This window comes from Poecilia reticulata, linkage group LG11 (genome assembly GCF_000633615.1).
Source record: "Poecilia reticulata strain Guanapo linkage group LG11, Guppy_female_1.0+MT, whole genome shotgun sequence".
Lineage (NCBI taxonomy): Eukaryota > Metazoa > Chordata > Actinopteri > Cyprinodontiformes > Poeciliidae > Poecilia > Poecilia reticulata.
In genome coordinates this window covers 14,204,819-14,220,892 of record NC_024341.1, presented here as the reverse complement: position 1 = coordinate 14,220,892, position 16,074 = coordinate 14,204,819, and the positions used below count along the sequence as shown (strand labels likewise).

The following is a 16,074-nucleotide window of genomic DNA, read 5'->3' as shown; positions in this document are numbered from 1 at the left end:
AGTCCTTTACAATGGAATTTTCTTTATTGGGCTTTTTTTTATCCATACAAGTTACATTTCATTTTAAAACTTTACATAGTACACCAGGGTACAATTATACACCAACCATATAAGATTTAAACAGCCTAATAGGAAAGTGTTATTTCTTCATCCATTCCTCCCTTTCTTTCCTCTCACGGATCACCTCCTCCAGGTATGGTGACAGGTAGTAGACATCCTGAGAAAAACATAATGGGTTATGAGAATGAATGAAACCCCAAACAAATCTCGTAGCAGCTGACAAAATAATGTCAACGTGAAAAGTTTATTTTATGACAATGATTCAGTACTTCAGTAGCTCCTTCATAAGTGCAAGACAGGACACATGAAGAGTCTTGTTCCCTTGTGAACTTACCTCCTCGTATTTTGTCCACTGGTCTTTTGGGAGAATCTGTTGCTTCATGGAAAGATCCAGGGCTCTCTTCACCCTGAATATCCTGTCGTTATAAACGTTCTCTGGGAGCCTCCTCAGGGCCTCCTTCACATCCGAGTCCTCATATATTGTGTCATCACGCATTAAACCTGCAACAACAAAAAAACAAATAAATAAAAATAAAAAAAACACGTTCAGATCTTGAAAATTCAATAATGCACATAGTTGTATATGTTAGGTTTTGAAACAGCTGATGTTTATTCACATCTTGTTGCCATTTGTGTGTGTGTGTGTTTCTATAAGAGCAGGGGGTTGGTATTTGTTTCCAAACTTCAACAAAAGTGAAGTTTGTTGACTTTGACTGTTTTGATTAATCCCCCATTTCTCATCTCAAAATCAGAAAAAGGAAATGCATTATGGTGCTCAGAGATTTCAGTCTTAGAACCAAAATCAGAACCAGCAACTCTTGAATCAGAAAGCAATAATACTGTACAAGAGAATCTACATTTATTCACTCTGTTATCACCTTTTACACAGAGTATCTTTTCATTATAAATAAAATGGATTCAAATCCATCTGTCCCTCAAACTGAAAGCCTTGCTGATATTCCGTGCTCAGTTTCTGAAGCCGTGCTATAAAATGATAAACTCTAAACACCAACTTATTGGTAAACTTAGGTTTTGTTAAAAATTAAGGCACTCCGCACATCTTCCAATAAACAGCAACAAATCAGTTGCTGCACAACTGAAGGACATCAAGCATGCAACTCAAGAGACGGCTTAAGCTCATTGATAAGTTTACAGCTTCATTGTGCAAACTTCAAAAAGAAGATCACCATACTGTTATACTTTTATTTTCCTCTCCCTGCCCCCTTGTAGCAAAATAAGATAAGAGTCCCAGTTTATTCTTGCTTAAGCTGTACAAGGGTGTCATCATAAACTTCAACCTTCTCTTGGTGTTTTGAAAATTTACTTTATAACAAACTTTAATAGACTTACCAAGCTTGTTGAAGCCACACATATTGTAATACCACTTGCGGACGCCAAGCATGAACCTGCCCGTCGTCGCTGTAACATGAAGGAAGAGCACAAAGAGAAAATGAGAGAGAGAAAAAAAGCCTACAAACTCCTCAATACATCACAGACAAACAGTAAGGGGAAAAGCAAATCTAAAAGTAAGCATGCAGCTGCAACACACACATCTAGACATGGCTTCATCTCAAAAGCCATGTAAAATAATGCTATGTTAGCTAAAACAGTTGTTAACGTCCCTAAAAATTAGTAAAATGTTTTGAGTACACTACACAGCATGTTAGATAATGAATGTCTTGATTTACATGTTTATTATTATTGTTAAAAATGACTTGCTTTGTCAAGTCTTTACTGAAAGTCTCTTGTTAGTACAATACAGAGAAGCTAGAGAATCGAATAATAAAAATATACAGCAAAGCAATGCCAAGAGTTTCCTCATTACCTGACATTAGCCATGTAATGAAATAGGACACAGCACAATGTATGTTAGCCGGCTGTAAGTATTTAAATAATAAAAGGTTATGCGCAAGACATAAAGTTAATCAAGCGTCCATTGCACTAATTTCTTAAGTAACATGTACAAAAATGTTCTAAAAATGTGTATACATTTTTCAAATAATTATCCATAACGGTGAATGCTAAGCTAGCGCTAGCCAATCTGTTAGCATCAGTTAGCAAGGGGACATTAAGGACACACACATATTAGAGGCACAATAAAGTCATTTTGAAGCAGATGATATACAGTTTCACAACGCCGTGTTTGACAATGTATTGCGATTCATTCAATATGAACATGACAAGATATTTAAAGGTATGGAAACGTCTTAAAAATCAGAAGCGATGTTCGCTTACCTGGTGCCCTGGCCGCCATGTTTACCACTAAGAGTGAGTGACCGCGGTGTATTGTGGGTAAAAAGCGGCTCAGAGGACGATATATATATATATGTATATAAAGCCAAGAAAAAATTCATATATTTAAAGAATTTTAAAGGAAATATTTTTTGACTGGTAATTTTAAAAATCCATTCTAACAAAAAAAATATTTACAGCAAAGTTCTTTATTCCTTTTTTGATTTCCTTCTCAAGGACAGTAAAGGTTATTTCAGTTATATTTTTAAACAAAGTGGATCTCTCAATATTAGTTCCTTCTAGCTGATCTGATCAGCGAGTCATGTTAACAAGTGCAATTTTACGTTTTATTCCTCAAATGTATAAAACATAAAATGTACATTTTATCTGAAATGTACATTAGTTTAATATGGCAAACTAAAGTATTTATTTTTTTTAATAATCACATAGTTTAAATGTTAATTGTTGCAACCCCACATTTAATTAGGTTGCAATTTCCCAACTCAGTCTTCCAAAAGCAATGAAAGAAAGAAAAATTTCCACCAGAAATACAGTGTAGACAGCTTACAGAGCCTTTTAGTAGCAGAATTGACCAGCTTTTAGAAAAACATTTTTTTTAAACCAAGACTCTTCTGTTCCACAAAAGTCTTTTGGAACAACTAAAAATCTTCCAATTATAGATTAATAAATCTATAATTGGGATGTATTGTTATATAAAAGTACTAGATTTTAAGGTATCCAAAAAAGCAGGTTTTCATGGCACCACTCGTATTCGGAAGGAGAAAAGAATCCTTCTCATTTAGAACAATTAGCAACGTTGATGCCATGCTGAACTCAGCGGCCAGGCAGCATTAATATTGTTTACTTTTACTGTTTTTGAGAAATTACAAGTTTTACAGTTAAAATATGGTTTTATGCATGTAAACCAGGACGTCATGATGTATAAAACTGAATTAAACAAGAAAGAAACAGAACTAGTTAAACTATATCAATGTTACATTTTAATATTTTAGGACAAATTCTGTTTTATGTACATAAATGTATACAGTCAAACCACAGAAAAAGATGTCAATTAAACTAAACATATATCAGTTATGCTCTTTGCAAAGAATAGTTTGCGCACACAAGTTGCCATGCATAATTTTTTGGTAAACATGTTTACAAACATCTTATGGATGTGAATCCACTCCATGTATCCAGTGTGGGTTTTGTATCACTTCAATCTTTGCATCATGAAGAATCAAAGAGTCTTTTGGAACAAATAAAAATCTTCCAATGTGGCCATTGCAAGCTCCGTGCAAAAGTTCTCATCCGGCAGGGACACCAAGCGGTCCAGTGAGATGTAGCTGGGCAGGTCTGGGTCATACTGAGCTTTCCCAAGATACTCCAGAAACAAGTGGCGCTCTCTGAGACGCAAGAACTTTGAGTTGAGAACCTGAAAGACAATAAAAAACAGTTATAAAATTATAGATTTGGACAAAAATTAAGCAAAATTTAGTAACAGACAGACAGAACAAATGGTCATGGTCACCTACCTGTGGAAACTTTGTGATCAGATGATGGGGAACTTTCATGGTGTTGTGAACAAAGTCAAATATCTGGGTTAGTTTCCTTTTACTGGCTGTCAAAACCTTAGGGACGGCAATAACAATGTGCTGGATCTCATTTTGCTTAAAGCCACACTCTATTTCGCACACCTGCAGAAAACATTTACCAAAAAAAGAAAAAAAAAGAAAGAGGATTTTGTTCATCATCTAAATAAACTCAAGCTATGATATTTCCAATATCAAGCTTTGACTCGATACCTTTAAGTTTTCTTTAACAGGCTCCAAGCTGCCACACAGCAATCTAGGGAGACGAGCAACAACGTTCCGCGTCTGCAGACATATGTAGAAGTTATTAGTATTTACCGCTCACCAGTAAAAAAAAAAAAAAAAAAAAAAATCCCTCCTTATTTCAAAAATATTTTCATGTGATCTCTTGTGATTTCCCAACAACCTACGTTGGAAGCACTGAGTTTGAGTTGCTGCTGAAAAAAGCCCAGCCTGTTGTCCAGCCTCTTCACGCTGAAGTTAAGAAGATACGGTGCTCTGGAGACCATAGACGCAACCGTTTCTGAACTGAACTTCCTCGACGTCAGGTAGTTCACTCTTGATACAAAAGAGAAAACATGATCAACACAGACAATCTGGAGGAGGAAATGTCAACATTGTGTCTAATATTTATATTCATTTCTCCATTCTCCATGTTATGCGCCGTTACAGCAGCCAACATTAATGCATTTGATTGGGACTTTATGTGACAGAGCAACGTGAAAAAAACAAAACAAAAAACACAGATGGCTTTCAGATCTTTTGCGGAATAGAATCAAAAAAGTGTGATGTGTCTTTATCAGAGCCCACATTTCTCTGATAACCCTAAAGAAAATCCACTGCAACCAGAAGTAACCAAACTGGAAAATACTGACTACCTGTGAGTTATTTTTTTCAATTGGGGTTGAGTTACAAAATAACATGCTAATTCTTGAAGATCTCATAGAGCATCAATTTCATCTGAAAAAAATGGAACAAGTATTGAACAGCTGGAAAGCAGCTAAAACCCCATGTTAACTCTGCAACTTTTCATATTTAAAATTTAAGAAAATTGAAAACAATATTCTCCTTCAACCTCACAACTATGCACATAAAATCCCTACAAAATACATTGAGGTTTGTGACTGCATCGTGAAAAAAGGTAAAAAAAGACGAAGGAATGTGAATCATTTTGCATCGCACTCTATATTTTCATGTTACCTGGCCTGCAAGTTTTCCAAGTTCTCGGAGAGGATGAATGGGTTGTGCGAGATGATGTAGCCCAAGCGCGAATCCTCCACTCCAATCTCTTTCAGAAACAATAGGCAAGGCGCTACATCTCTGTTGAAGTCAAGTCTGAGCAACATGGAGCCAACGTTGGGCCTTCGCTCCAGCTTCCACAAGCTGACCCCTGCAATGAGAGGAGATTGAAAGAGTTAATAAAATGCTATTTACCTGCTTCTACCTCTGTATTAAAGACGGGGGGAGGGGTTAAAAAATCTTTATGGTGAGTTTACCAAGCTGCACCAGCTTTGTAAGTGTCTCCGACTGGTCAACATAGTCTTGGAGAGAGACTGAGGCTGGAGGAATGGAAGGAGGAATAGAAATGCCAACAGCTTCCTCGTCACTGATTTCCTCCAACGCTGAAAGTCTGTCATCAGCATCCAAGTCTTCTTCATGAAGAAAACAAAAGGAGTCAGAGGCAATTCAGTTCTCCCAGGATAAATATTTTGTGTCGAAGTCAACTACAAATTATGCTTAGTATATTATATACATACCAACAGAAATCTGACTTTGGGGCAGTGGTAATGCAGCTACTGTTGGCACCAGAGCAGGCTTGTATTCAGGGACGTCTGTTCTGTGCACGTCATCTGTATGTTTGCTTTCCTTCGCCTCAGTTGTCAGATATTTCGCCGTATAATCATAACAGCAGGATGTTTGCCGTTTCCAGTTCAGTCTCGACTGAGCTGCTGTGTGATTTCCTCTGGACAAAAACCTGTTACTGATTCTGCTTGGTTTGCCCACAGTCACACCATGTTGAACGTGAACACAGTGCAGATGAGTGCTGTTCTTCGGCGAAAGAAGACCTCTGCAACGCAGACACAACTTGGCACAGGCAGAAAACATGCTCATTCTGAAAGACATTAAAATACAGTGTGGGAAAAGAAAGCTTGGAGCTCAGAATTATAAAAAAACATTCTGTATATATATAGAATATATTTATATTATATATATACCAATATATTTATAAAGCTAAGGAAAAAAATATCTTTATATTCAGTGTGTAAGCCTTCCTATACCTGCCACCTGGAATTTTAAAAAAAATTACATTCAAAATCCTGATTACACAGATGGAACCCACAACATTTCAGAACTGACTTACATTAAAAATATAAATACTCCCCATCAGTAATTTTGTCATCGCAGGACAAAAGTTTCCTTACTATTACAAATCCAGATCTGGAGGCAGAATAAATACCCACATAAATCCTTTCCCATAAAATAATTTATACGCATTATTTGATTGACTGAATGTCTGATGAGTTGGAAATCAAAATAAAAAAATAATTAATTGCAGCCATAACTGTAATAAATATGAACTGAACAATTTGAGGGATACACAATGCTGAAGTTAGCACTGTTGCCTTGCAGTCATTAAGTGCTGGGTGTGAATCCCAGCCTGGATTTATTTTCTCCAGTAGGTTTTCATAACATTCCCACTTATGTGAAGAGATTTCTCAGGGTTTTTCAGCTACCTCTCACAGTCCAAAAACATGACTGTTATGTTAATTTGTCCTTATCATTAACTGTGCATGGTTGTTTTGTACGTGGGGCCCCAAATCATGTTTTGCCTATGGCCTCCAAATAATTTGTAGCCTGCTCTGTTACATACGTCTTAGTTGTCGACCAACTTCACTGCATGCAATTATAGGTTTACTAATGTTTAAATATTAAAATACCACTGATTTACAGACGGACTCAACTACTTTATGCTAACTTATCAGCTACCTACATGGAGAGGATGAACATTTCAGGGATCTGTTGATGTCCTCTAAGGAGTTGGCTTGATTAATCGATGCTAACATGCTAGGTCAACAGCAACACTCAAAACCGAGCTCTAGCCGAGATCTACAACAACTGGGCATTCAGAATACTCACGTTTGTCTATTCAAACCATCTTCTCTTACACTTAAATAGATGTAGAAATGTTGAGAAATATGAAGTGTTTTCACGTGGACCTTAGCGGAGGAGCTACACTCAAACGTCACATTCCGGAATGTTCCACAACCCTGTTTTCTGATGACTGATCGATAAAGTTTTATTTAAAAAAATAAAATAAAATATGGTTAGATATCTGTCACGTAAGACTTTACAAGTCAATTAAGGCAAAAAAAACAAACCCTAACTCCTAATATGTTTTGTTCTAATTAGTAGTTGGCATAACAATATTCACGTCACCGTCTGCACACCCCTCTATTTTACGGAAGTGGTTTAGTCCGCCCACATGGTTCCTGACCGAGTGTTGAGGAGTTTCGTTGCTAAATTAATTTCTTCAACTTTCGGTTTTAATTCTTAAAATTTCGTCGATATAAATAACTGAGAAGGTTAAGGACAGCAATATGGTAACCACAGGAGCTCGCCCTTCTTTCAAGAATGAAAAATCTAAGCTACATTTCCGAATGATAAATGAGCAACAAGTGGATGATATCTGCATCCACTTCTTCTACAAACCACACACCATCAGCCTTCTGACAGTTACCTTGCTCAGTCTGATGTACTTTGTCTTCACCAGGTAACCGACATTTATTTTTGCTGTTAAAAGTTGTTTGCCAACCTTTTTTGTTAATGGTCGAAACCTGATTTTGACAGGGACGATAAAAATCAAGACAACAACATCCGTGTTGGTGTGTTGGTGGTTGTTTGTTTCTTCATGGTCGTCAGCGTACTGGCTTTTCCAAATGGTAAGCTACATCACAGCCATGACAATAGTGGTGCAAGGGGTCAACTATTTGGTGCAAACGTTGACGCTTAAACCATCCAGAATTTCCTGTTCTTTTGCCTCCAAGGACTAGACTTTCTTAAAACCTATTAAAGTGGTTTCATCAGAAACTCAGTGTCTTGTGTGAGTCTAAAACTGAGAAAGACCCGGGACAACAGTAGTGATGCATCAGTCTGAGATTTTGTGGCACTTTTTCAGATTAATTAGTTTTTGAAAATCGATCTGTCATTGCCATGTCAGATTTATCTTTAGTAACTGTGAATGAAACTTAATTCTAATAATGAATTATTAATAATAATTAATTACTGTTAAATAAAACAATAATTTAGTATGCATTTAAAAAACGGTGTCAGCTTACAAACACTGTTCTTGAACGAAGACTCAAGACCTTCCACATTATTACACCTGCTAAGAGCCACACTGGATTTTCAAGCTTTATATTTAAACTCCTGACTTGTTATCTGATGTTTCTGTACATCGCTACTATGGTTACTAATGACTCAAGACTTTTACACAGTAATGTTTTTGGGGGTTTTTTGTCAATAACTTCTTTATAATCTGTCATGTAATACTTATTTCTTTTGATTTACAGTTTAGACAATTATATCTTATTGAGACTTTCTTTATATAAGTGTAGAATATAATGGAAATATTTTTTGTTTGTTTGCCTGTCTACTACAGACAAAATATCAGAAATGTCAGTAATCGGGGGGAAACACAATACTATTTAAAAAAAATAACAGATTTTAGTGTTTAATTTACTACTGTTTGATCAAATAGAGGATTCTTTTTTACATTTATGGCCAAAAAGACTATAATTTTCACAGTTTAGGGCCTAATTAGTGCAGTTTTTTGTTAAACCGCTATTATTTACAGCACCTATGATATCGGTCTCATAAAAAGCACGCTTATTGAAATGACTGATTGAATGTCATTTTAATCACTGATTGAAATGACAAAGCACACTGAAGTGTGCTTTGTTTCTAGGACCCTTTATAAGACCTCACCCTGCAATATGGAGAATGGTGTTTGGTGAGTCGGAATATTTTCTTCAGATACAAATCATTTTTAATTCTTGATTCTCACCAGATTCTCTTGTCTTTGACAGGTCTCAGTGTGCTCTACTTCCTGTTTCTTGTCTTTCTCCTCTTCCTCAATTGGAAACAAGTGAAGACTCTGATGTATTGGCTGGATCCAAATCTGCGCTTTGCCAAACGGGAAGTTGACACAATGGTCAGTTCAGCTTACAACACAAACTTTTCCTTTACAGATGAACAACCGGAGCAAAGATTTTAAAAAGAATACGTGTAAAAGATTCTGACAAAAATTTTGAAAGGATAAATCAGATAAATATATCAGGATAATTAAATGAAATATTTCTCACTGACGGATGTAGGAGAGGGATTTGGTCAGTACCCGTTTGCTACGTTCTGTTTGTTCTTCTTTAGGTATATGCTACAAACTGTTCTGACATAACATGGAATCGCATCATGAGCCAAGTGGACATCTTTGCATTCGCCCACTTCGCAGGATGGGCCATGAAGGCTCTGCTGATACGCAGCTACTTCCTCTGCTGGACAATCAGCATCACCTGGGAACTCACTGAGGTGACCTACATGAGATGGCAACGACTGGCTTAATCTTGAGTTAAATGGCCATGAATGTGCTTTGTATCTGCACAGATGTTAAGTGCACGTGACGATAAGTTGTTTCTGATCAGAACATCACTTTAAAAAAAATCACTGACCCCTGATAAACACGTAAAAAAATAAGTAAGTAAATACTTTATGGTAGAAGTGTGATTGAACACTGGAAATTTGAGAAACAAATCCAACTTTAATTTGATTGTTTTTTTTAGTGAGCAGTGTTTTAAGATAATAAATGTTTGCTTTCTTCAAGGTCACACTTAGCAACCATGATGCTGCTATATTTTTGCAGCCTGCTTTTTGCCGTTAGGACAGCCCTTTGTCTTTTCCTGTGAGATTTCACTAAGCTAGAGCATGTGGAGTTTAACTCCACATGTTTACTTTCCATTTTCATCACTGTGCATGGCTTCAGCATGATTCTGCAACCATATTCACAGTTGTTTTAAACTTTCAAACCATTAAGATAGATGGGTAGAAATTTTTTTAACAATTTCTTGAAGCTTTTGTATACTCACTCTGCTCTTTGTCACTTTTCACAGCTCTTCTTCATGCACCTTCTGCCAAACTTTGCAGAGTGCTGGTGGGACCAGTTGATTCTGGACATCTTGTTGTGTAACGGAGGAGGAATCTGGCTGGGGATGACAGCCTGTCATTCCCTGGAAATGAGGAGCTATCGCTGGGCCAGCATCAAGTCAGTATTCATTTTATTTTTTCATATTATACAGTGCAGTAAGAGTAGAGACTGAGTAGCTTAAACCATTTATGTCCAAAGTGTGGCCTGGGGGCCAGTTGCAGCCCTTGCCATGATTGTGGGTGACCTTATGCTGCAATTAAAGAATGGTATAAAGTTGGCTCGCTGTTACTGGTAGTTTCAGCTAAAATTGACAGAAAAATTAAAAAACTTCAGTTCCTACTACACAAAGTATTTCATAACCTTCCTCTCTCTTTCATACTACACACTGTAGTAAGAAGGGCCATGAATACGCCGACACTTTTTCTCAAAAGTAGACTTTGGGACATGCATTCATTAACCTGGAAGTGTTTTCAATGTATGAGGGACACATATCCCCATCTTGTTATTAATGCTGATTGTTAAGCCACAAAAATGTCCAAAAAAAAAAAAAACAGCCAACCTTTGACCCCCCAAAATGACAAAATGGTATGCCTTTCTTTTAATGAGGTGTTGAAATCAGTGTCTTTTCAAGAACCATACAAGTACAAAGCCGTTTACAATGATTTTCAGATACATTTTATACACAGATCTACTTGGTTTTATCATTTTTAGTACATCTTTGAGGGGGTACAAACGAAATAACAAAATTATTTTTGCACTCTTATTAAATGTTATCATATTTTATGTCCTGCAAGCACTTTTATGTTGACCTGCATAGCAAGAAGTTTGGACGCCATTGGCTTAAAGAATCTTAATGTAACTGTTGACCATGAGTTTAGCAATATATTTAAATATCATCTATATTTCTGACTAAAAACATCTGCTATTATCCGTAGTCTTCCTAAAAGTACATTTGGGGATATTTTAAACTAATGGGACTTGTTTAAACACCTTCAAGATGCGAGTTATTATTACTACTGTCTTGTTTTTGTTCAGAAAAATCCACTCGACCACGGGGAAGTTAAAGCGAGCCGTGCTTCAGTTTACACCGGCCAGCTGGACCTTTGTGCGCTGGTTTGATCCAAATTCCTCCTTCCAGAGACTGGCAGGAATCTACCTCTTTATGATCTTATGGCAGGTTTGTCTCCCTTCTGTTTTCTGCCAAAAGCACCTGTAATGGTGTGAAAGTTGTTTATATTTGAGCTAACAGTACCTTTCTTCACCTAAATGCATTCCTGAGAACTCTATTAACAATAATCCTTTCTTTTATTTCTGTTTGCAGCTGACAGAGTTGAACGCGTTTTTCCTGAAGCACATCTTCGTCTTCCCGGTCTCTCACCCTTTCAGCTGGTGTCGCATCGTGCTAATTGCAGTTATCACTGCGCCCACAGTGCGGTATGTTTAATCTTTGTGTGAAGAGGAGTGATTAATGATTAAAAATAACCTATTTTTGTGGTTAATCAAAAATGTGTAAAGTTTGTTTTGGTGTGGAATAAACCTACACTGCAGAAATAGCTTATGAATGTATGTTTTTTTTTTTCTTCTTGTTTTGTATTTATTACGACTGTTTATATTAATATAAGTCATGCTTTTGTTATTTACAAATGTCCTCCTCATCATTTTATAGGCAGTATTACGCATACCTGACAGACACTCAGTGTATGCGGGTTGGTACGCAGTGCTGGGTGTTTGGGTAAGTTTTCTTTTCATGTCGGCTTTTTGTTAATTTCCCTTGTGATCATAGCAAATAATTTTTTCTCTCCAATTAAATTATTTTCTGATGCTGACCGTTCCTCGCCTATTGGGATCAACTCCGCCCTTGAGTATAAGACTAAGTATAAGATTAACTTTTGTTGTTGTTGCACAATCTTACACAAAACACAAGATTTAATTTTATGTTGAGGGATATTTTTTGTTGTTGATCTAAACAAAATTCTCAGCACCATTATTTAAAATGAATATAAAATAATGGCAACTGAAACATGTTTTTAATTCAGTCTTTTTATAGATGATCAAAACATTTCAAAATGAGCTATTGGAGAATTCCCGATTTCCTGTCATGACACAAAGGCCTCTTATCCACTCCTCAAAATGGGAAAAACAAGGGACCATCCTATTAAAGTAAATCACTTGTGTGATCTTCACAAGTCGGGGAATAACTGTGAGAAAATTACTACTTGTTACTACTGGTAATTTTTGCTTAATTTGCCACAATGAAGTGATGATGATGATAGTTATTTTGCCCAGGTCCCCCTTGAAAATTAGATCTGGATCTCAATGGGGTTTACCTGGTTAAATAAAGGAATAAAAATAAATAAATAAAAATTTAAGACTTATGTGCAGAATGTTTTTTTTTTTTTATTTTTTACCTTCGATCTATTAATAGGGGAATGTGCTTATATCAAGCTTTCGTTTGGTTATAGTCGTACACTAAAAAAACAAACAAACAAACAGTCACTTAATAAAAAAACATTTTCAGAAATGTAGCTGGCATATTTTACTGTTCAAACAGATCTCACAAGTCTTCTTTTGGTTTCTTTTTTTTAAATTATTTTGCAGATGTAGAACAGCTTTGAGAATTTAGACGCAACACAGGCTGTTCTCTGCTCAATTAAAATTCATGACATTATGCCGTTATTGACCTCACCTTAAACACAAAGAAGCTCATGCCCTCAGTCTGAGCCAGTTGCTATAGCAACAGGACAAGGTCTCACCGTCAGCAGGAAATGCTTAGCAGTGCATTCCAGCTCAGAGCCAGAGGGGGTGGGAGAGGAACACAACAAACTGGTCTGTGGACTTTTACGACCAGGGTGAAGCGCTGTTGCAGTTGGAATGTGTTGCCAAAAGAGGGAGTAATTGTTTCATACAGTATAATGTTTATATTCAAGAACGCTATTTGTCTGATTGTATGTTTTTTGTTTGTTTTTTTTTATGCAGGGCCATTGCATTCCTGGAAGCTCTCGTTTGTGTGAAGTTTGGTATTGATTTGTTTTCCCAGACTGAAATTTGGTATGTGGCTCTCTGGTTTCTTTGCATGGTAAGAATGGAAATTTATCTACGTTTGTATATTTATGTTCAGTAGATCAGTAGATCCAGTCATTAGAAATCTCTTTACTTTGAGAAGATCAGATTGAGATTAGGTCAAATGGGATGTAGTTAATTTGTAGAAGGTTAGAAATCTGTCCCAGAAGAAACCACTGATGTCTGAAGATGAGACTTTTCTTTGTTGTTGCTTTTGATGTTTTTGCAGAAATATTCCCCCTTTAAGTTTTTTTCACATTTTGTCACACTACAACCAAGCATTTCAATATGTTTTAAGGGGATTTTACATGACGGATCAACGCAGTGTAGTGCATAATTTTGAGCAAGAATACAAAATGGATGCCTATATTTATTTATTTACAAATTAAGCGCTAAACATTAAGTGCACCCCACCTCGTACTTTAATCAAATTTATTCCACCTTGCCTTTTTATTCTTATTTTCTTCAGGCACTCATCACACTCCTGTGTCTGTATGGCATGGTTTGGTTTGAACAAAATAAGCAACAGGTAAGATGTTGCTTTTTACGACTTTGCCTGCTTGTAACTCTAAACTCACACTGCAGCAGCTTTAATATGATGATTATGTTATGTTATATTATTAAGATTTTTAGCTTGTTATTGCTTGATTATTTTTAGATGTCTTAATGATCTGTGAGATTGTTGTTTTGTTTTTCAATATGTAAAGATATTGGTTAAAGTTTTTGTGTTTTTATAGACATTTTTTTAGCAGTTTAATTTGTGTGTTTAATGTTGTCCTTGGGTGTTTTGAAAGACGCTGACAAATAAAATGCATTATTATTACTGTTAAGTTTTTAGTCATTTAAATTAAAAAAGCCACCATGTCACTGGATTTGTTTTTGTTACCAGAGCACATTTTTAAAAGATGAGGACAGAGATGTTTCTAACTCGTGTTCCTCGAGCCTTGATGGAAGCTCAGGTCAGTCCCATCACGCTGCTTTTTTTCCCACAGAGTTTGTCTGCAAAATATTTATTATTGCTGTGTTGTTGGGGGTTTTTTTCTCTGCAGACCAGATCGATTCATTGGGACTTTCAGAGCTAATAAGACAGAGGAAGGGTCTTGCTAGTAACAGAGTTGTGAGCAGCGAAGAGGAAAAGGAACAATGAACAACGAGCATTAAAATATGGATTTTTTTTTTTTTTTTGGATGCCAAATTGAATTGATATTTACTCTTGTATCACTGGTTTTATAAGTCGCTGAAAACCAAAAAACTGGTAAACATGCCAGTTAAAAATTCTAATGTTTGAGAGCCAGAAACAAAATGTTTGTGGATTATAGTTTTGAATGTTAAAATATGAACAAAAAAAACAGGCTCCACTGGACTGTTCTACCATCAGCACGCTGTTTCACAGCAGCATGCGTCTTAAATTAACATTTTGTAAGATATTAAAATTAGTCAAGTAGATTCTAACAAAATATTTTTTTTTCTTTGCCAAACTGAATTTTGCCCTTGTATTTGAGACAGTTGACCAGGTTTTTAAGCAATTTTTTTTCAATGGAAGCTGCACTTTTAAGTTTTTGTTTACTCACTACAGGTCAGACTAAGCTACTTTTACTAAAGCCAATAAGCTCAGTGTGTTTTATTGTGACTGACGTTGTACAATTTGTCAAAATGTGGTATCTTTGACATCTAGAAGAGCAGCAGAAGGTAATGGCTTGAATGGAAAAATGTATGTTGTTTATAACAAAAGGTAGGACTTGAGTTGTTCACATTGTTAGTTTTTCATGTTGTAAAATGCATTTACTGCACAAAATGTCCAAAGCACTGACATACTTGAGCCCCTTAAACACTTATGTCTTCTTACAGTGAAATAACACTTTATGTAGTAAAAATTGTATTGACAGATGCTTTGTAAACATGATGCACCATGAGGTGATGTGAATGTTTATATCCTGCTTTTTCTACAGTTTAATGATCACGTGGAATAAATTTCTGTTTTTGAGAATCATGAAAATGTGAATCATGTATTGTTCTCACCATCCAAGAGGTGTGTTTTTTTTTTTTTTTACATTAAAGGATGTTCAGTTCATGTTTAGCTCTGCGGCATGAAATATCTAGCCGCATTTACAGTCAGATTCATAACTGCTGGTTTTATCATTTTGAAATTGAGACTAGACTGCAGTACACTTGCACATTTGCATATTTTGCTATACATGCATGTATAAATGTAGCACCAGTTACAGCAGTTTGGTCAATCCACATTCAAATGCTACAGCTATTTTTATACCTGGTGGTTTTCTTTAAAACTTTTGTTAAATGAGCTTAGATTCTATTTATTCACTTAATAAATAGATAGAAAATTGATGTTCACATAAAACTGCACAACAGCCAACCAGAACCGAGCATTTTGTCATTTTTTGGATTTTGAGGTTCACAACTGGTCTGACTACCGAGCATAGAAACGACAGTTGTAACCAGATATTAACATATACTGTATAAAAAGAAGAAAAAAAAGCTGATGTTAAAATGTACCAAGCTTAATGATTATTAACATGAGGTTTTTTTTGTTTTTTTTAAAACTAAGCACATAAAACTAATTGTAGTCCATAAGATTTTTGATCTAATTTACAGTCAGTAAGAAACACTGGCTCTATTTTTGGAACATCACATTGCTTATAAATTCTGCCTTTAATTTAAGCCTGGACTTTAACCGGGTTGTTTTTAATTATTGAACATTGTAGGTCTCGCTGTAAGTTTAGTTTCGTTAGCCTCGGAAGGTTGAACCTCTTCCCCAATCTGAAGTCTACTGCAAACTTTAACAAGTTTTCTTCCAGGTTTGTCCAATCATTAGACTGCTGGAGATAAGCACCAGCCAACTCATGACTCTGCAAGGAAGAGCCGGTTTAGATAATGGATGTTTGGATGGATTCTTCCAATAATTCTAACATG

The 16,074-nt window shown here is 35.9% G+C and overlaps 3 protein-coding genes across 5 annotated transcripts; 1 reads left to right on the top strand and 2 right to left on the bottom strand.

Moving 5' to 3' along the window:
* Positions 1–5: 5 nt before the first annotated feature.
* Positions 6–2,346, bottom strand: uqcrb (ubiquinol-cytochrome c reductase binding protein). The gene is made up of 4 exons (XM_008422010.2): positions 2,296–2,346; positions 1,411–1,479; positions 395–561; positions 6–217 (listed from the first exon to the last, which is right to left on the bottom strand). Exons 1-4 carry the CDS (start codon positions 2,312–2,314, stop codon positions 140–142), a joined length of 333 nt encoding a protein of 110 aa, XP_008420232.1. The 5' UTR covers positions 2,315–2,346; the 3' UTR covers positions 6–139.
* Positions 2,347–3,270: 924 nt separating this feature from the next.
* mterf3 (mitochondrial transcription termination factor 3) lies at positions 3,271–7,157 on the bottom strand. Of its 3 annotated transcripts, none has more exons than XM_017307608.1 (8): positions 7,023–7,157; positions 5,642–5,997; positions 5,381–5,536; positions 5,085–5,274; positions 4,295–4,442; positions 4,098–4,169; positions 3,828–3,989; positions 3,271–3,727 (listed from the first exon to the last, which is right to left on the bottom strand). In XM_017307608.1, the coding sequence occupies exons 2-8, from the start codon at positions 5,994–5,996 to the stop codon at positions 3,533–3,535; spliced, it is 1,278 nt and encodes a 425-aa protein (XP_017163097.1). In that variant the 5' UTR covers position 5,997; positions 7,023–7,157; the 3' UTR covers positions 3,271–3,532. The 3 variants fall into 3 exon arrangements, with proteins under 3 accessions (XP_017163097.1, XP_017163096.1, XP_008420230.1); XM_017307607.1 differs by lacking the exon at positions 7,023–7,157 and adding an exon at positions 6,877–7,008 and having other exon boundaries at positions 5,381–5,533; XM_008422008.2 differs by lacking the exon at positions 7,023–7,157 and adding an exon at positions 6,877–7,006.
* Positions 7,158–7,343: 186 nt separating this feature from the next.
* ptdss1b (phosphatidylserine synthase 1b) lies at positions 7,344–15,145 on the top strand. Its single transcript, XM_017307606.1, is given in 13 exon segments — positions 7,344–7,656; positions 7,734–7,825; positions 8,851–8,902; positions 8,904–9,096; positions 9,312–9,470; positions 10,049–10,200; positions 11,119–11,260; positions 11,405–11,517; positions 11,750–11,815; positions 13,060–13,159; positions 13,613–13,672; positions 14,033–14,102; positions 14,193–15,145. Coding segments are annotated over 13 exon segments (1,470 nt in total). The 5' UTR covers positions 7,344–7,483; the 3' UTR covers positions 14,291–15,145.
* Positions 15,146–16,074: the final 929 nt, after the last annotated feature.